The 21,461-nt window shown below is 43.6% G+C and overlaps 1 protein-coding gene across 1 annotated transcript; it reads right to left on the minus strand.

The window, feature by feature from the left end:
• Window positions 1-236: 236 nt before the first annotated feature.
• Window positions 237-21,240, minus strand: PCP4L1 (Purkinje cell protein 4 like 1). Its single transcript, XM_087943494.1, has 3 exons — window positions 21,062-21,240; window positions 4,392-4,446; window positions 237-2,529 (listed from the first exon to the last, which is right to left on the minus strand). The coding sequence occupies exons 1-3, from the start codon at window positions 21,068-21,070 to the stop codon at window positions 2,384-2,386; spliced, it is 210 nt and encodes a 69-aa protein (XP_087799620.1). The 5' UTR covers window positions 21,071-21,240; the 3' UTR covers window positions 237-2,383.
• Between the last annotated feature and the right edge of the window lie 221 nt (window positions 21,241-21,461).

The following is a 21,461-nucleotide window of genomic DNA, read 5'->3' on the forward strand; positions in this document are numbered from 1 at the left end:
AGTGAGTTTGTGCCCAATTTGATGCCATTTTCGGCCATGGTTGTGAAACCAATCGCAGCAGTTAAGTAAATTTTGTGGTTCTTAAGTGAATCTGGCTTCTCCCATCTATCTATCTATCTATCTATCTATCTATCTATCTATCTATCTATCAATCAAACCAGAACACTGAAATCTGCAAATACAAGCTGTGTCAATAATTCAGGTAAAAAGAAGACAAAAGACCAAAACAAAACAAACTTTTTTTCCCCTGATTATTTTATTAACATGCTAAACGTGTCAGTCTTCAAAGCAGGTCAGTCAGTGCCCAGGATGACAGCTTTTATTCATTCTTGACAATGTTTTATTGCCCGCCACGAATTATGCATCCACCACTGGCCCAGAAGTGGAATGGCTGTGAGGCAGTTAAGTGGGGAAAAAAAATATATGTGTGCGTGACCTTGACGGATAGATTTCGGCTTGTTCTTGTTTTTCTTCTTGGCTCATAATAAGCTGGGCCCTGAGGACGGGAGCATGGCTTTGTAGCTAGCAGCCCTTTTTGTGGGTGAATGGACAGAGAAATCGGGGTGCTGAGATCTGGTGGCTGCGTAGGACAGACACTGAGTTTGGTAACAACACTCGGATGTTCTTTTGGCAAAGAATGGCTTAAGGAACTTGAAGCTGACTTCGTAAAAAGCATATTGGACTCACAAAAACATTTTCATGGGAGGGAGCTCCCAATTTTGCTCACAGTTTCACTCTTATCGGTGCAAAAGACAGGTGCAAAGTATTCCTTTGGGCCACGAGGTTGGCTCTTAAGAAAAGTGGGGTCCCATCAGGCAAGTGAAAATATAATTTTTCCCCTTTTCAACACGTTGTCTAGGTTGGTGTCGAGCCCCAGGACTCAACTTCCTGTTTTGAAAATAGGTTTATTTTAGAATTTCAAGCTAATATTTTCCCTGCATCGGGCCTATGGTTCTTTGAATGAATTTGGCAGGATTTTTATTAGGCCTTGGTTGGTGGAATGAGACAATCCACTATGGCCAACTTGCCACACGGGCCAAACTTGTCAAAAGACAATTCAACAAATACAAAAGTTAACTTAATTTCGACAGAACCGTGGCCAATAATAGCATGAAGAAAGTCAATCCAGAAATACAAGAATCATGATGATTTGGATGAAAACGTGGTCATCAAAAATAAAGTAACTGAATGAAATGATGAAAACGGTGTTGAATCGTCCCACGGCGAGTTGGGTTGGCTGCGGCGAGTTATCTTAGACAGGAAAGGAAAATTTTGGCGACCACGTTGGGACACCAAACGGACCCGTTTTCAAATCCTAACTTGTGAACGGGACTTGGAAGTGGCTCGCAAATTTTCCATTTTTGCAATTTTGCAAGGGGTCTTTGGCAGGCAAGGTTTGGTACCCAAAGGATTCAAACTTCATAGCAAGGTTTGAAGAATTTTAGAGAACCAACCTCGCAGAGGGGGAAAATAATTTCCCTTCAACGTGGCATCTCCACTGTAAATGTTTGGAAGTTGGCATCGAAGTGTGGGAACTGCGTTCCCAATCTCCAAAAAGGAAGATTAAAATCTCAACCCTCCATTTATAGAGTAACAACCCCCCCTCCCAGTGATAGTTGGGAGGAAAAAAGGATGAAGAATTTGGTTCAAACAATTCAAAATAAGCGACGGCTATTCTAATCTTCCTAACCTAGGCTTCCCACTTGTATGTTGTCCTTGATTTACAATCACAGGAAAACCTTGAATTTCAGTCTTAAGTCATTGCGATTGTAAGTCGAGGAGCCACAGGACCAGTCTCAATTTCACGACTGTTTTTACAACAGTCGCAAACGAGCCACAATGGTCGTCCAGCCAATCACACAGTCGTTCTTCCAAACGGCTGCTTTTTTGCCAGACAGCAGCAAAAATAGATCGCAAACAGCGACCGTGGGGCACCGCAACCGTCACAAATGTGAGCCAATTGCCAAGGGCCCCAATTGCAATCCTGTACCAAAAGAGGCACGGCAGTCGTAACTCCGAGGATGGTTTACCGGTAGATTTTTTTAAAAAGAGCCCGTTGTAACCTCGACCGCTTGTTCGACAACCGGTTGTAAGTTGTGGAAAGGACATCTCTCGCTCTGCCCACGATTGGCGGCTTCCGGTGAAGCAGTGTGGAAGGCCTTGGTGCTCAGCAGGCCCTTCCACCCACCCCACTCCATCCCCTCCCTTCCTCTGCTTTGACCATTTTCCCAGGACGTGCAAAAATTAAAATTAGTTGAAGATCAGAGGAGCCCCCTTTGTCGGGGTGGGAAGACAAGGGAGGAAATGGAATCGCGGCGGGGTTTTGGGGGACAGGAAGAGGAAAGAAGCGCATCAAGGCGAAGTGGGAAGGCTCCGGAAAGGCTCAGGAACTGGGATCCTGTTTCCGTTTTTGGAAACGTCGGAATTTTCCCTGGATGGCGAGAGCGGCCTTCTCCGTTTCCGGGGCATTTAAATCAATATCAATTTCTTCTTCTTCCGGCTCTGTTTTCTTGGGGTTTTCGCCTTTGTCTGTGGGGAGAAAACAATCGTTGCAGTTTTCCAACATCGTTGCAAACGAGACCAGAGGTGGTATTCAGCCGGTTCTGACCGGTTCAAGAGAACCGGTAGTGGAAATTTTGAGTAGTTCAGAGAACCGGCCAATACCGCCTCGGACTGGCCCCACCCCCATCTATTCTCCGCCTCCCATCGAGTCCCAGCTGATTGGCAGGATCTTCTTTTGTTGCCCTGCACAGGAGAACAGAGCTGGAAAGCAGGTTAGTGGAGGTGGGGAGGGAAGGGGGACTTTGCAGTAACCTTCCCCTGCCACGCCCACCAAGCCACGCCCACAGAACCGGTAGTAAGAAATTTTGAATCCCACCATTGAACGAGACCGTTAGGCCAAATCAGACGCCCCTCTCCCCCCCCCCACCCGGCCACCAGAGAGAGTGGAATACAGGCGGGATAATCAATAAATAAATAAAATAAAAATTCAGAGAATGGGCTTCTTGAAAAACCAAACTCCGTATGTTGCAGACTTAACCCAGACGGTTTTTGCATTTGTCTATCGATTTTCCCCAATACCTCTTGTTATTTCTTTATTTATTTTTTGATCCTGGGTGTGTGTTTTTTTTATTGAGTTGTCTTTTTCAAATTTATATGCTTTCTCGTCTCAGGATTCTCTTGTGTTTTTTTTAAAGCCTTCATGCGCTACTGTTGCCTGGATCGGACGCCGAGGTTTCACCTGAACTTCAATTCCCAGCCTTCCCCCCCCCCGAAAGTCACTCACTTTTTGCAATATTTTACTTACCAAGCTCCAGAGTCTAACTGCAGTTTAAAAAAAAACCCAAATAGTTGCGCACAACCGCATCTTTAAAATATACCCAGATTTTAAAAACATATTTTTATCCCTTTGATAGTGGATGAAAAATTTAGAAAAGAGGATTTCTGGGCATTGCGTTAACTTACAAGCAGACGTGGTAACTTGGCAACCAGAAGCAGACAACAGCCTATAATGGTACATAGACAGAAAGCATCACTGCTTCCAGGTTGCCTAGCAACCACTGTCCAATGGAGTGGGAGAGCATCCCTGCCTCTTTACCTCTTCCCTCCATCCTTTTTGCAAAAGGATAATGGGGAAGGTACCAGATGAGGTGCTGGGTTCAAGTTCTCAGCTACAGATGGCCCCTAGGTTAGTCCCTCCCTCCCTCTCTGCCTTGCCTACCTCACAGAGTTGTTGTTGTTGTTTTTGAGGGGGGGGAAGGAGAGATGGCAACGCTATCCTGAGTTCAAGTCCCGCTTTAGCCAGGAAAGCCAGAGGGTGAACTTTGGGCCAATCCCCAAGAGACGGTGAGTTCTAGTTCTGCCTTAGACATGAAAGCCATCTGGGTGACTTGGGGCCAGTCACTAGGAGACAGTGAGTTGGAATAGGTACGGTGGCCTAGAGGTGGAGTTCTCACCTCACAGTCAGGAGGCTGTGAGTTCGATCCTAGGTAGAGGTAGATACGTCTCTCTCTGGGCACAATGAGAATATATCTGCTGGGGGGGAAAAACTCCGTATTGGTGACAGGAAGAGCATCCGGCCGGTAATACCTCACAGGATTGTTGTGGGAAAACAGGAGGGGGAAAGTGCCTTGAGTGAGTTGTCAAAACCAATAAAGGTGGGATATATACAAATAAAGAAAATAATTCCCAAAAATAAAAGGCAATTAAAAAGGAGTTCTGAACCACCTTTTATCCAAGAAGTAAAAGCACGATTTACAGCCTCTGTTCACCTGCCTAGGGAAAAATTCCTCGTTAATTGATTGGTATAAATATACTGTATATATGTTTCCCTCTCTGCTTGACCTCCAGAGCTTTGAGAACAAGGGAAACACCTCAAGGGTCTTTCTCACCTTTTTCTTCTGGCCTGGAAACCTCTCTGGAGGTTGGTGACTCATCGGAGGTGAGCTGTGGAGAAGAAAAGAGAATTAAATTGAGGGGGAAGAGAGATCCATGGAATCCTTCCTAAGATCTCTCTTAAGTTTATTGAAATTAGCTCTCTTAAAGGCCAAGATTTGAACAGGTGTCTAGGTGTGTTGTGTGCTTTGCTCACTTGCAGTCTGGCCGGGGAAACTAGAAAGCAAAAACAGCCGCAGCCGCTGTGCAAAGAGGAAGCCATCTGACCTTTATTTTCCCCAGTGGGCAATTAAGCCGGAAAAAGAGCAATTAAATTCTCTTCGGTTCCCCGCACAGCGGAGAAAAAGGAAGCAGAAAGAAGGAACACACACACACACACACACACAAAAGGAGGGGTGTATGATCCTTTCTTGTGTCTTTTTGCACAATTAAAAGCGTAGTACGCAAAAATTATCTGCTGCAATGTCCTACCAGTCAATGGCTACTTCAGCTTCAGCCGCAACAACACAAGAGCACACAACAGATACAAACTCAATGTTAACCGCTCCAAACTTGATTGCAGAAAGTACGACTTCAGCAACAGAGTGGTCAATGCCTGGAATGCACTACCTGACTCAGTTGTTACATCCTCTAACCTCCATTCCTTTAACCTCAAACTATCCACTATTGACCTCACCCCATTCCTAAGAGGTCTGTAATGGGCGTGCATAAGTGCACCATCGTGCCTACCGTCCCTGTCCTATTGTCCCCATTCATTCGTACCTATTTCCTGCATTCTTACCCATGTTTATACTTATACCTATTATCTTGTAAGCGATTGACAAATCAAATAAATAAATAAAATAAAAAATAAAGGAAGGAAGAAAGAGGGGACGAAGGAGAAAAAGGAAGGAAGGAGAGAAAAGAAGGGAGGGAGTAGGAGGAAGGAAGGAAGGAAGGAAGGAAGGAAAGGAAGGGAGGGAATACCCATTCCTAAGAGGTCTGTAAGGGCATGCATAAGCGCACCATCGTGCCTCCCGTCCCTGTCCTACTGTCCCCATTTATTTGTACCTATTTCCTGTATTCTTACTCATGTTTATACTTATACCGATTATCTTGTAAGCGTTTGACAAATCAAATGAAATAAAATAAAAATCAAATCAAATCAAATAAAAATAAACAATTGTCTGCCTCGGAGGTCTTCCCTTCACTCTTCCAAATCCATCCATCCTGACCTCAAACCCAGAATTATCTCATTTTTTACAGACACCGAATCCTCTGTGTACAGCCACAATGGAAGCCGACATGCCTGCTGTGAAGCGAGGTGTTGGCTAAGCCATTCTTTGCTTCGTTTTGCGACCTTTCCGGCCACTGTTGTTAAGGGGAGTCACTGCAATTGATCAGTTAGTTAACCTGGTCGTTCAATGGATCTGGCTTCCTTATTGCTGGTCAGAAGGTCTATTCTATTCTAATTTCTATTTCTGTTCTATCCCATCCCATCCCATTCTATTTAAATTCTATTCCTATATCCTTCTATTCTATTCTATCCTTATTGTACCCTATGACTATTATTCAGTGTTGTACCTGATGATTCTTGACTCTGGATGAATGTCTCTTTCCTTTTATGTACACTGAGAGCATTTGCACCAAAGACAAATTCCTTGTGTGTCCAACCGCACTTGGCCAATAAAAGAATTCTATTCTATTCTATGCAATAAAGCTTTTTTTCTTTCTACTTCCACTGTCTATGATGCTCTGCAGGAGGCCCAGGGAGCTCCTTGTCTTCCCAAGCCAGATGTTTTTCTCTCATCTCTCTGCTTTCCAACTGTTTTCAAGGCCGGGATCCCTGCTGGGTTAACAGTACCCATCGCCCTGTTGCTGTCACTCACGACCAGCCAGCGATAGGGCGCAGAGGTGGAGCGAAGGAGCAGGATAATGTAGAATTGAAAGTGCAGTGACATTATCGTTATTTTCGCATCAAATATGAGGGCAGAGAAGAGCAACAAAGAAAATTAGAGGACTGGAGGATAAGAACGTACGAAGAACGGTTGAAGGAATTGGGGGTGTCTCTAGTTTAATGAGAAGAAGGACTAAGAGGTGACATGATAGCATCTTCCAATATCTGAGAGGCTGCCCCAAAGAAAGAGGGAGTCAAGCTATTTTCCAAAGCACCAAAAGGCAAGATGAGAAGCAACGGATGGAAACGAATCGAGGAGAGATTCAACCTGGAATTAAGGAGAAACTTCCTGACAGGGAGGACAATTAACCGGTGGAACTGCTTGCCACCAGAAATTGCGGGTGCTCCATCACTGGAGGTTTTTAAGAAGAGATTGGACAGCCATTTGTCCAGAATGGTAAATGGTCTCCTGCTTGAGCAGCGGGCTGGACTAGAAGACCTTCAAGGCCCCTTCCAATTTTGTTATTCTGTTATTCTGTTATTCTACTATTCCTTTTTCCTCCTTCCTTCCTTCTTTTCTTTCTTTCTTTCTTTCTTTCTTTCTTTCTTTCTTTCTTTCTTTCTTTCTTCTTTCTTTCTTTCTTTCTTTCTTTCTTTCTTTCTTTCTTTCTTTCTTTCTTTCTTTCTTTCTTTCTTTCTTTCTTTCTTTCTTTTTCCTTTACCCTCTCTCTTTCCCTTCCCTTCCCTTCCCTTCCCATCCCTCATTTCATTTTATTTCCTTCCCTCCTCCTCCTCCCTCCCTCCCTCCTGTCCCCTTATCTTTCTGTCTCTATTTCTCTTTCCTCATCTCTCTTTCCCTTCTCCAGAATCTCAAAAGCAACACTGAATAACATTCACTTTAAAAAACAACCCACTTTTAGATAGCTTCTCAGTTACCGTATATCTCAGCTTCTCCTTCCCTACCCTGGGTCAACCTATTGTACAAACCAAATACTTCTTCCACCGCAAAGCCCGTGCGATAATTCCTTTCACTTGTTTCCTGAATGAACCCGTTTCCTGGACCAGCACAATATCCTAACCCGAAAAACCAACCGAGCTGAAAAGTATGCATGGTTAAGAAATTGAGGGCAAGCACTGAAAGGCTTTCAAACCATTCAGCGAAGCCTGAATAATTGCTTGCTTTTTTCATCATGAGACAATATTTCACCAGCAGTGGATAAATAAAGTTTATTTTCTTGAACAATTGCTTGCTTTTTTTTTCAGAACAATACGCAGACAATATTTCACCAGAAAGAAATGATGAAATAAATAGAAATGTATTGTATAAGATAAGGTTTTAGTGTTAAATCTATAATGGAAAAAGGTTCAAATATGTAATGGTTGATGATGATTTGTTTGTTTTTTGAAATTAATAAAACTTGTTTAAAAAAAAAATAAAGTTAATTTTCTTGAAAAGCATGAAAGATGCTTTTCACAAAGCCGCGACTGGGACTACCCCTCCCATCATCCTGGTCCTGCCAGACAGATGGATGGGATCATCCTGGTCCTGCCAGCCAGATGGATGGGATCTTAGCATCTAAGCCTCCAATTTGGAGGCTGGGGCCTCTTAGATGCTCGCAAAAAACCCCAAAACCCAGTTCTTAAATTCTCTCTTTCCTTTCACTCCCTCCAAATTTTGGAAGACATATTCTTCTTTTCTCTCTCTCTCTCTCTCTCTTTTCCTAAAGCCTTTCTCCTTGAGAAGAGGTTTCTCCTTCCTCTGTTGCCGAGGCAACAGCAAATCCATCCCATAATGAACACACACCATTGCAGACAGAAAAGAGACAGAAGAAACAGCAGCATATGTTCCGATAATCACCCAGGAAGAAACAGTCAGAGCGGAGAAAACAAGGCGGTGGAAACCCAGATAGAATTTGCTTCCATAAATGGGAAAATAAATATATATATTTTTGGAGGATGCCATAAAAGTGCAAAAGTGCAAAATAAGGGCATCCAAGGGAGGTGGAAGGACGAAAGGAAAAATCTTCACGATTTAGAAATTGGCTGAAATTTCCTCTCCCCTGGAGATTTGAACCTGGATTGAGAAATTTACCAGGTTCCCCTCTCTGGCAGGCAAGGAGCTTTCCCTGTTGGATGTCGGTCTGCCGGCGGTGCATTTGCCAGAGCTGCAGGCAGCTGGGACGGAGAGGAAGGTGAATCTGAATTGGCTAAGAGCCTTCTGGAGAACAGCTTATTACAGATGTATTTCTCCCCTTGTCTCTCAGGCTGCTTTCAAATGCCAACTTGAAAATTCATGCATATCTCTGGAAGATTATCCTTATTAAATTCCCTTTTTTAAAGACCCTTCATTCAGGGTAAAGTCGAAGCGACTGGATGGAGGTGAGAATTTACTGACCAGCTGCCCTTCCTGACACTACATGGAATTTGCAGCTGAGAATTTGCTGAGCGGGTGGCCCTTCCTGTTGTTAGTATTGTTAATATTTAAGCCATCCTTTTTACTGCCAAGACGCAGTAAAAAATAAATAAATCAGGAAAGCATCACATGGTCGCGAAACCTCCCTGCTTTACCGCGTTTTTAATTTGGGGTGAAAACATTAAAATATATTTGTGAAGCCCATGTACGGCAGGCTGTAGGCTGAGTAAATCGATAAAATGCAAAAGAGGATCTCATAAAAGTCTCGCCACTTCACCGCCAACGGATTTCGACCTTCAAACAAACCCAGGTTACACCAGGAGTGTCTCTGCACAGCGTTTCCAGGAAGAGAAACCGAGCACCCATAAATAAGTAATTAAAATCAATTTTAGGCATAGTCAGGATAAAGGAGAAGGAAGAATGAGGGGTCAAAAAGAGAGGGGAGAAGGAAAATTGTCAATGCAGCAAGCCCCCATTCATGTACTTAACTGAGGACAGAGTCTTTTGGATAGAAATGGTTAAAAAATAATTAGGATTTATTTTAAAAAACAGACTATATTTTGTTATCAGCCCGAAATCCTTCCATTACTCTGGGTTGAATCCCAAACGTTGGAACAGTTTGAATAGGGCCACCCACATCCTGCATTCAAAGATGGGAGATTATCTCTGATTTTTGACTTTTATTTCCTCCCAGGTTTCAGCGATTCCGCCCCTCCCAAAAAATTTGATGTCCGGTTTGCTGCTAAACTGGAGAAAAAACAAGCAAGGATCTTGCTAAACCTGGTTGGGAGGCTACAAGGAAATCCAAGGTTTGGAGGCTAAATTGGGAAGTTTTTTTTGTTTCTGTTTTTAAAGGCAGTCCTCGTTTAGCAGTCAAAATTGGGACCGGTAATTCAGTTGTTAAGTGAAGCTTCCAGTGAAACCATGACAGTACCTATAGTATTATTAGCTTTTCTTTGCTTTATAGACCCATGAAGGTCATTATTTATCAGGGTTGTTTGTTAAAGTTTTTAAAAACAACCATACACGCGGTCCTCGTTTAGCCCCCCGCCATTGGGACAGGCACCTCTGTCACTAAGTGAAGCGGGTTGCTTAGGGAAATCAAAACTGTGCTTGCAATCTTACTTCTGCTTTCCTTCGCTTGCTAAACCCACGAAGGGCGTTACGTCGGGAAGTTATTTTGTTTTTAATCACTGTCATAACTGGGAATGGGCGCTAAACGAGGCAGGCGCTAAACGAGGGCCACCTCTAGTGGCGAACTCCCGCCATTCCCTTGCCAGGACAGCTGCACCGCTGTGAACCCACTGCAAACCAAATGAAAACGCTTCCACGTTTTAACACATCTCGAATAAAAAGCTGGCGTAGAAAATTTGCATCGTGTTTTGATCAGACTCCGGACTGTCGAATTTAATTATGGGGAGGGGGGCTGCAGAAAGACCCCCCCCAAAATGGGGACATGATGGGGGAGTGGGGGAAAGAGGAGACAAGCCCCCGAGGCACCCCAAAACTCCCAAGTTGTGTTGAGTGTCCCTTTTTGTAACACTGCAGTCTTTAAGCTAGCCTGATGCCAACTGGCTGAGTTTTGCAAATCAATACCGTACTTTTCTTGATTTTTGCAATCTTGGCTCAATCTATCCAGCCCCAAGTGTTGTTTTGATTCATGTTTTTTTATTTAAAAAAAAGGATTAAATGGAGATGTTCTTCACGCATCCTTTCTCTAACCCTTTCCAAAAAAAAAAATCCCAGGATGTTTTTCATACTAGACTGGAAGATCCAATCCAGCTAGCCACAAAAGACAATTCGGTTTCAGAATGACAAGAGTTAGGAGAAGGGACCTTGGAGGTCTTCTAGTCCAACCCCGCAGCTCAAACAGGAGATTTTTCTCTCTCCAGTCATGGAACTACTGCAGTAACCCTCGACTTACAACCTTTCGTTTAGAGACTGATCGAAGTTACAATGGCGCTGGGGGAAAAAAAAAAAAGGATTTATGGCCAGGCTTCACTCTTATGACCACTGCAGCATCCTCATGCTCAGATGATCAAAATGCAGAGGCTTGAGGACTGACTCACCTTTAGAATAAAATAGAATTCTTTATTGGCCAAGTGTGGTTGGACGCACAAGGAATTTGTCTTTGGTGCAAATGCTTTCAGTGTACATAAAAGCAAAGAGACATTTATTTATCCAGAGTCAAGAATCATCAGGTACAACACGTAATAATAGTCATAGGGTACAATAAGGATAGAATAGAATAGAAGGATATAGGAATAGAATTTAAATAGGATGGGATGGGATGGAATGGAACAGAAATAGAAATGAGAATAGAATAGAACAGAACAGAATAGAATAAGGAATATAATAGAGTAGAATTCTTTATTGGCCAAGTGTGCTTGGACACACAAGGAATTTGTCTTTGGTGCAAATGCTCTCAGTGTACATAAAAGAAAAGAGACATTCATCCAGAGTCAAGAATCATCAGGTGCAACACTTAATGATAGTCAAAGGGTACAATAAGCAATCAAATCATACTAGGAAACAGTCAATATAGATTGTAAGGATACAAGCGACAAAATTAGAGTCATACAGTCACAGGTGGGACAGGATGGGTGATAAGGAGTGATGAGAAGATTAATAGTAATAGTAGTGCAGACTTTGTAAATAGTTGGACAGTGTTGAGGGAATTACTTGTTTAGCAGAGTGAAGGCATGGGGGGAAAAACTCTCCTTGTGTCTAGTTGTTCTGGTGTGCAGGGCTCTATAGCGTCGCTTTGAGGGTGGGAGTTGAAACAGTTTATGTCCAGGATGTGAGGGGTCTGTAGATATTTTCCCAGCCCTCTTTTTGACTCAGGGTGCAGTATCCAGGTCCTCCCTGGAAGGCAGGGTGGTAGCCATTGTTTTTTCTGCAGTCCTAATTCTCCTCTGGAGTCTGTGTCTGTCCTGTTGGGTTGCAGGGCCAAACCAGACAGTTATAGAGGTGCAGATGACAGACTCAATCATTCCTCTGTAGAACTGGAACAGCAGCTCCTTTGGGGCCATTTGAGGTTCCTGAGTTGGCACAGGAAGAACCTTCTTTGGTGTGCTTTTTTGATGACGTTTTTGATGTTAGGTGTCCATTTTAGGTCTTGTGATACTAGACATTTGAAGGTCTACACTGTTGACACTGTGTTGTCAAGTATTGTAAGAGGTGGGTAGTATGGAAGGGTTTCTGCTAACATCTACCACCATTTCTATGGTCTTGAGTGTGTTCAGTTCCAGGTTTTATGATGGTTTTATGACGGTTTTATGACCTGTACATAACTACTATCAGCTTGAAGTTTCAAACCCCTAGAGACCAACGACAGCTGCAGAGAGATTGTCTGAATGTTTGAACCAGAAATGTTCGTTATAGAGCAGTGGTCGCCAACCAGTGGGCTGGGGACCACTGGTGTTCCGTGAGAAAATTTTGGTGGTCCACAGAGAAATGTTACCCTGAAAGCAATTAATCCAGGCTGCGCGGGAACACAAGGCTGTGCTGCCCACATGGCCTGCGGGAACACAAGGCTTGCTTTGCAAACATGAGGTAGTGAGGGGAGGGGGGAAAGGGAGATGGGGGAGAACTTGCCCCACTCACCCAACATGCCTGGCCTGGCCACTGGGCTGCTTCTTTCCGCTTCTTTCTTCTTCTGCTTTTGGCTGAATGCAAGGAAAGCAGCAAAAGTCTTTCTTTCTCTCCCCCAAACTCTGCCAGAAATGAATCTTTGGGACCCTGCAAGGCCTCCTGCTCCAAGACGCTGCACCGGCAAAGACTCATTTCTGGCGGAGTTTGGGGGAGAGAAAGAAAGACTTCTGCTGCGTCTGCTGCTTTCCTTGCATGAAGCCAAAAGTCTCTCCCCCCAGAATTGGTCTGGAGACGGTATCCTGCAATCCCAAATAAAGAACGATTGATCGGTCGGAAATCGGGGTGGGGAATTTTCCTGCAGACTTTTTTGAGGATTTTCCCAGGATCTCTGGTCCGTGGGATTTAAAATTATGAGTTTGGTGGTCCCTGAGGTCCAAAAGGTTGGCGACCCCTGGTTTAGAGAACACATGAAGAAAATAATAATTAAATTATCAGCCGTTTTTTGTCCCCACCCACCAGGGTCCTACATTGTAAAACCACCCCAAATTTCTCCTCAATCAGGGACATCCTGTAGCAGATGCAACCTGAAACCCAGGTTAACAAACCAAGTTAGGATATTCTCACAAGAGGTGATACTTCCAAAATGAAACCAACATGCAAGCCACCTTTACTGATTGACTTCCTTGGCCCAGCTTGCTGTGACACGGGCTCAATTCTCATAGGATGCTAAACACCCCCTCAAAAAAAGTTAGCCTTGTGTTGCCTGTCAAATAAACCAACAATCCTAGGTTGTCCTGACCAAGCTAGCAAAAATGTACCAATGGTCGTTTCTTGCTTTTTACAGATGTCAGTTTTGCTCCCGTCTACTTTTTTTTGGGAGGGGAGGGAGGGGGGAATGAAAGAAAAGTGTCAGGAAGTTGGTTTAATCTATGTATTAAATTGATTTATCCCGCGGACGCTGGAGGCTTCCTTGGCAGATTGCAATTAAAACCCGAACATCAGAAAGGAAAACCGGAGGCATTAAAAATAATTAAAAAGAGCTATCAACGACCGACAGGCCAGCCCAGGCCAGCCCAAGGCCGGCTCGAAAAAGCTAGCTTTCCAGAGGACTGTATTCATCCAGTTTATTTATTGACAAGGCTTATATATCACTCCTTCCCGCTGAAATCCACTCGGATAGCTTTATGGGCCGTAATGGTTAAAAAAAAAAGGCAGAGTTGAGAATTGCAAAAACACAGCAGCCGGAGAGGGATTAAAAAATAAATCAATCTACATTTGTCAAATTGAGGATTAAAGGAAGGGGGGGAAGGAAACAGGCTCACACTTCTTCTCTGCAAAAGCAGGTTTTGCCAAAAGCCAGGTTTGAAAGAGAGAGAGAAAAAAACAGCAGAGTAAACACCCTTTGGATTTGAGGGAAATGTCATTTAACCATTATTTCCTGGGCTGCCTGCTTGATTTAATGTTTTGGAGCTTCTGTTGGAGTCGGTGATGCATTCGGATAATAAATAAAATATAAATATTTGAAAATGCAAAGCGGAGGTTTGAGGCTCCTCGCTTCTGCGGGGAATCAATTGTTTGAAGGGGAAAAAAAGGGACCTCAGAGGAAAGAAAAAAAAATAGCTTTGTAACAGGCAGTTCTCGATTTGCAATAATTCGTTTAGCGACCGTTGGGAGCTAAAGGGTGACTTACAACTGGTCCTTGCACTTATGACTGTCGCAGGAGCAAAAATTGGAGGCTTGACAACCGGCATGTTTGATTGCACACGTGCAAGATTGCACACCTGGGATCCCCCAAGAGGGTCTCCCCAGCTGGCTTCTGACAAATCTGTGGGATTCGTTTAACGGCGAACCGATTCAAGTAACAACTGCGGCAAAAAAAATGGCCGTCAGGCGGGTCACGCCTCACTGAACAGCTGCCTTGCTTAGCAACGGAAATCCTGCTTGCCATTGTGGCCGTAAGCCGAGCAAGAAACGGCATTCCCTTCTAACGGTCTACGAAAGCGACATTTGGATTTTGAAGAGCCAGGATTAGGAAGATGATTGAGGTCTTTGAATTGTGGGTGTTGGGGAAGGCAGAATAACAGAGTTGGAAGGGACCTTGGAAGTCATCTAGTCCACCCCCTGCTCAAGCAGGAAACTCTATATCGTTTTAGACAAATGGCTAATTCCAATCTCTTCTTTAAAACCTCCAGTGATGGAGCACCCATAACTTTTAGTGGCAAGCTGTTCCACTGGTTAATTGTTCTAAATTTCAATAAATTTCTTAATTCTAGATTGCTTCTCTCCTTGATTAATTTCCATCCGTTGCTTCTTGTCCTGCCTTCAGGTGCTTTGGAGAATAAGTTGACCCTCCTCTTCTTTGGAACAGCCCGGAGAACCTACTGATGGATCGTCGAAGAAACCAACCCAGAATTCTCATGCGGGACAGCCAGCCCACCCATAAACTCAAACGATCCTACTTTGGGTTCATGATGCAAAGACCGAACGTTCTGGGGAAGGTTTTGAGGTTGAGAGAGAAGGCAGAAAAGAGAAGAAGAGGATAACTGGCATGGATCACGCGGATGGGGGCACCGTTGGAAGCTTCGAAGGGCCACAAGAATAATTTGGAAGCAAATTATTAATCTCTGTGGTCGGTGAATCATAAAAATTGGCAGTCTTCCTTTGAGTATCTGCAACAATCCATCGGAGCTGAAGGGAGCCATGCCTGAGCAGATCAACATGGAAGGACCTTCTCCCACGAAGCTTCTGCCTTAAAAACTCATTTTTTTAAAAAAACAGCAACCTCCAATCCTTTCTTTTGCACTGATCTCAATTTGCACCCGACACCTTCTGCCTAAGCAGCAAATATCCCTATATTCTACTTTACAACAGAGAGTAAGTCCGATCCTTGGCGATCTGCCTGGTTTTGAAGAGTTTTCTTCTCCTCATTTAGGCTTTCTTTTCCTAAATGGATTAAAGGTTGAGTGGACTATAAAGCAGTATTTGTCAACCTTGGCAGCTTCGATTTCCAGAATTCCCTAGCCAGCCATGTTGCTTTGGGAATTCTGGGAGTTGAAGTCCACGCATCTTCAAACTGGGATTTTTTTTAATTAAGTCTACCAGGAGGAGCAACATCTGACATCTTCAGGTGCTCTCCGTAGTCCTGAAAGATCTTGAGCAGCCTGAAATCCTGTTTAAAATCCATCCCAAACAGGCTTTGACTTACAACCACAATTGAGCTCAAAATTTTCATCGCTAACTGAAACATTGGTTAAGTGAATCTTGCCTCGTTTTACGATGCTGTGACTGTCATAAACACGAGTCAGTGGCCAAGCCTTTGAGTTTTTGTTCACGTGACCATGGTCACTTATGACTGTTTTTCACATTCATGAGGCCACGGTCATAAATGTGAAAAACGGTCATAAGTCATGTTTTTTCCAGGGCTGTGGTGATTTTGAACGGTCATTAAATGAACTGTTATAGTCGAGGACTTCCTGAATAGGGTTTCATCCACCCAAGACCCAAACTCAATCAATTCCATATTCTCAAAGAAAGCTTAGACTAACAAAACAGTATAAATAGGGCAAATTTGGGGAGGGTTTCCCAATAGATTGCATCATCTATCATATAGAATTGTATATATCAGATTAGAATTAGAACAATAGAGTTGGAAGGGACCTTGTAGGTCATCTAGTCCAACCCCCTGCCCAAGCAAGAGACCCTACACCACTTCTGACAAATGGCAGTCGAATCTCTTCTTGAAAGCTTCCAATGACGAAGCTCCCATAACTTCTGGTCCACTGGTTGATTGTTCTCATTGTCAGAAAATTCCTCCTTATTTCTAGGTTGAATCTCCCCTTGATCAGTTTCCATCCATTATACAGTATATATATATATACAGTATATTATCAAGTAGATTGTATCGCACATTAACCAAGCTAAGTTAGCATAGTGCATTTACTTCTGGGGTCCTTGGTGGTCTCTGAGTATCTCAGAAGTTCAACCCCGAACGAGAAATATTCTTCTCTACTGACCCTCTCAAATGTTTAACTGTTCTGACCCAAACCTGGTTCCACAAGGGTAAACACAAGACAAAGGTACCAGAACAACCTTTCACCGTTTCATTTACAAATCCTGTTTCTTCCCAGATAAAAGGCTGCTTCCAACTAATTAGCTCCGACAAGGAAGAGCCTGGCCAAGTTTTGCAAGGCCGCCCAGAACAACTGATAAAGTTAATAAACAATAAATCAAAGAGTCTCCAAACACCAACTCAGATATTTCTAACGTCCACAAGGCTTGAGTGCAAAAAAACTTCTTTGCTTCCTGCAAAGGACTGCAGTTTCTCAGCTGGCTTTTATCTTCTCAGGGCGGGGCCATTACCTTGCAGCCTTAATCCCGAGTCGCCCGTGCTGCTGCAGCTGCTCTTTCCTTCGAGCAGCCCTGCGTGCACTTGGCACAGGCTCCTCGGGGGCCTCTTCTTCGCTACTGCCAGCCTCCACAATCTCCGAAGGCAGCATACTACTCCTGATGGCCCTGGCCCCATCCCTGAGGGCCCTCATCTGAGTCTTCGCTCTCCGAGACCTCAGCCGTCTGCGCCTGCTGCCGGCGAACCACAACACTAACCAAGGTTAAGGTCAACCAAGTTGAAGCCATGATATGATGCTGATGCCATTAGACCCTTCGCTGAAGTTCTTCGCTCTGTTGTGTGAACACAGCCATTGTCACCAAGGAAATAACCTCTGGGTATAAAGGCGGAATAAAACACCGAGGAGAGGGGGGAACAGTAAGATTTTTTTAAAAAAATAAAAATAAAACCTGGTTGAAACAACCCTTGATCTTAGATACACAATATTGACTCAGTAAGCTGACATTAGGGCCCTAAAAATAGGCTCCAAAATTTATTAATACATTACACGCTTCTGAGAGTATTTCCCAAAAGTGACAGGAGACTATAACAAGAAATGATGGCAAACCATGCTTGCAGCTCTCCGGAGTTCAAAATATTATTTCATCTGCATCTTTCCTTCTCAAGCAGATACTGCTCAATTTGGAGGAAAAAAAAACGCTTATTTAAATTTATTAGCCCTTGTGGCTTTATTGGCACAAGAATATGTACGATTTGCAAAAAAAAAAAAAAAAACCAGAGAGAGAGAGAGAGAGCATTGACTTTCTGTCAAGAATGAGAAATGAATTATTAATTCAATATTTGAGTAGGGGAAAAAAATAGTAAAAGGAAATTTGCACCAAAGCTATGCAAAGAGAGGGTAATTTTCTTCTGGCTTCTCCCCGGTTCAAATTGGAGAGGTGAGTGGGATGTTTTATAAGTCTTAACCTTAGAATAGAATAGAATAGAATAGAATAGAATAGAATAGAATAGAATAGAATAGAATAGAATAGAATGGAATGGAATGGAATGGAATGGAATGGAATGGAATGGAATAGAATTCAGAATAGAATAGAATAGAATAGAATAGAATAGAATAGAATAGAATAGAATGAAATCGAATCGAATAGAATTCAGAATAGAATAAAATATAATAGAATTCAGAATAGAATGTAGTGGAGGGGAATGGAATGGAATAGAATTCAGAATAGAATAGAATAGAATGGAATGGAATAGAATAGAATAGAATAGAATAGAATAGAATAGAATAGAATAGAATAGAATAGAATAGAATAACAGAGTTGGAAGGGACCTTGGAGGTCTTCTAGTCCAACCCCTTTTCTTAGGTAGGCAACCCTACACCACTTCAGACAAATGGTTATCCAACATCTTTTTAAAAACTTTGGATGCTTTGGAAAATAGCTTGACCCCTTTCCTCCTCTCTGGGGCAACCCCTGAGATATTGGAAGGCTGCTCTCCTGCCTCCCCTGGTCCTTCTCTTCACTAGACTAGCCATGCCATTCCTGCAACCATATAATTGTATATTTTAGCCCGCAATCTTCTTGGTTGCTCTTCTCTGCACTCTTTCCAGAGTCTCAACATCTTTTTTACACCGTGGCGACCAAAACTGAATGCAAATATTCCAAGTGTGGCCTTACCAAAGTGGTATTAACACTTCACATGATCTTGATTCTATCCCTTCTCTTTATGCAGCCTAGGACTGTGCTGGCTTTTTTGGCAGCGGCTGCACACCTGCTTCAAACCCGCTTCAAAAACTCTTGGTATGTCCAGTGAACAAATTAATGAATGTTGTCAAAGCCACAACATTCGACGTTTGGGGGATCTAGAGCGAACAGGCCCAGATTTAAATTCTTTTTTAAGACAGCGAAACTTTGACCAAACTTTGACCCAGGCGACTTAAGTTAACGGGCGATTCAAGATCTATCGATGGGCACGGATGAGGGGGCGTTAACAGGTTGCTGTTACTCTTTGTAAGTGTATGCGAGAAAGACCTTGGGAGACTGGAGTGAAAGATGGTGCCAAGAGAAGAGAAAGAGATAAGAGACAGCTTAGGCCTCAGAAGGAATGGAGGAGTGGAAAATATATCTCAACTTGGGCAGTTTGAAGATGCATGGACTTCAACTCCTAGAATTCCCCTCCTTGTTCTTCTCGTCCTCCTTGCTTATTTTCTTCTCCTCCATCTTCTAATTTCTTCTCCTTGACTATCTTCTCTCCTCTTCCTCCTCCTCCTCCATCTTCTCCTCCTCTTTCTCCTCCTCTTCCTTCTCTTCTATCTTCTCCTTGTTTATCTTCTCTTCTCCTTCTCCATCTTCTCTTTGTCTATCTTCTCCTTCTCCATCTCCTCCTTCACCTTCTCCACCTTCTCGTTTCTCCTCCTCCTCCTCCTTCTTGTCTATCTCCTCCTCCATCTTCTCCTTGTCTATCATTTCCTCCTCCCTCCTTGTCTGTCTCCTTCTCCTTCTCCTTCTCCTCCTCCCCCTAGTCTATCTTCTCCTTTCCTCCTCCTCCTCCTCTTCCTCCACCTTCTCCTTGTTTTTCCTCCTCCTCCTCCTTGTCTATCTTCTCTTCTCCATCTCCTCCTCCATTCTTCCTCCTTCTCTTCGTCTATCATCTCCTCCTCCTCCTCCTCCTCCCCTAGTCTTTCTTCTCCTCCTCCTCCTCCTCCTCCTCCTCCTCCTCCTCCTCCTCCTCCTCCTCCTCCTCCTCCTCCTCCTCCTTCTTTTCCTCCTCCTCCTCCTCCTTGTCTATCTTCTCTTCTCCATCTCCTCCTCCATTCCTCCTCCTTCTCTTCATCTATCTCCTCCTCCTCCTCCCCCTAGTCTTTCTTCTCCTTTTCCTCCTCCTCCTCCTCCTCTTCCTCCACCTTCTCCTTGTTTTTCCTCCTCCTCCTCCTTGTCTATCTTCTCTTCTCCATCTCCTCCTCCATTCCTCCTCCTTCTCTTCATCTATCTCCTCCTCCTCCTCTTCCTCCTCCCTTGTGAATTCCCTGGCTCCCCTGGGACAGTTCTAGTTCTCCTGCCAATGGATTTTACCAGGAGGCTCCAGAGTTTTTACATAACAGACGCACGCATCTCCCTACGCCTGCCCAATTCTCAGAGTTCCCCCCCTCCCCTCTGCTCTTTTGCGAAAAGTGGCTCCCCCTGTCCCACTTTGGCTTTTTCCACACCAGCTGACGCTTCTCCTCAGTGCTTCGGAGTTTCCTGACATCTGCATTCGGATCCGAGCCCCTTGGAGGCACATCGGCATACATCGCGCACATCCCAACACCCTTTGGGATTTAGCTCCCAGACAGAATTCTCCGGATTAAGGAACCAAGTTTCCAAATAATAATAATAATAATAATAATAATAATAATAATAATAATAATAATAATAATAATAATAATAATACTGTTTCTGTTTCGCATGCACATCACATATTTAATTTTAGGCACATCACTTTGCATCAGGACAGCCTCTTGCACGCTTCTCTCTCTCTCTCGCCTCCCCAATGCTCCCGATGCATATAAATGCACCCTTGACTCCACGGATGAATCTAAACCCCCCCCCAAAAAAACACATGCAGCCCCCTGAAGCTATGGCAGAGAAGGAAATTCCCCCTCCTTATAACGTCACCAATTCCAGCATTATTTTTATAAACAGGATAGAGAACATTCTTTATATATATATTTTCTTTTTTTTAAATGCATTTATTGCCATCTCTCCTTGCAAGCAGATCAGGGTACATCAAAAGAAGCATAAGAGGAAGAGGGAATTTTTTTAATTAATTAAAAAAAAAAAACTCAGAAATGTCTGTGAACAGAGGGGAATAAAAACAGCCCTTCCAAAATAGGTGTGCAAATGACACACTCCACCCTGGTACAATTCGTCAATTTCTCCCAGCCCTTTTCTTTTAAGGCACCCGTTTCTCTTGAGCCATAAATGCCATGCTCAAGTTATGCCACTTGTTTCTCCGCGACATTATTATTATTACTATTAAAATTTCATCCCCTCTTCCTCGGTGTCTTTCCTTCTCTTTTTTCCCCCCTCACCCTCCGAGCCTAGATGCCTACAGGTGCATTGCACCCTTCCAGCTCCGCCGTAAATACCTGGGCGGCTCTCAATTAAATTTATAGCGTGAAAATTAAAAAAAACAAAAAACCCACCGCTTGCCATCCCTGCCTTCTCCTTTGCACAAGTCTAAAAAAGGGCTTTGAATGTCCTAGAATGTCCTCTTTGTACAGCTAGGAGATATTCCCAATCTTTTTTAATTTATTTTTTATTTTGCAGAGGGGAAATCCGTTAGCCAAGCAGAAAGCGTCAAGCTGCCCCTTTCTCATCTTCCACATCTCATCCTTCCCAATTCTTGCATATTTTCCCTTTCTTCCTCCTCCTCCTCCTCCTCCTCCTCCTCCCCGTACCTTACTCATAGTGCCCGCAGTTGGATGCTCTCAGGAGATACTCCAAGGAAGATGCTGTATCCCTTCCTTTCTCTCTCTCTTTCTCTCTCTCTCTCTCTCTCTGCTGGATTTTCATTCACGCGCACAGCATCTGTTCGCATTCCCAGCTCACTGGCACACTTAACTGCACTCAAAGGTACCCGGCACTTTGATTGATAGGGCCGGGCAGCCAATGAGAGAAGCCAGGGGTTTCTACAGCCCTTTTTTTTTTGCAAAGTGGAGCATTAACCAGTTTGGTGGTAGTAAACAAACTGTGTCTCCCTTTTTTTCTTCCCCTCTTTCTTTCTTTCTTTTTAATAAGAAAAAAAAAAAAGAGGTGAGATTGCACATTTTGGAAACCCAGAACGTAAGGCTGAGCTGT

Source organism: Notechis scutatus, chromosome 14, assembly GCF_049901735.1.
Source record: "Notechis scutatus isolate UNSWTSFEM ecotype Mainland chromosome 14, rNotScu1.2, whole genome shotgun sequence".
NCBI lineage: Eukaryota > Metazoa > Chordata > Lepidosauria > Squamata > Elapidae > Notechis > Notechis scutatus.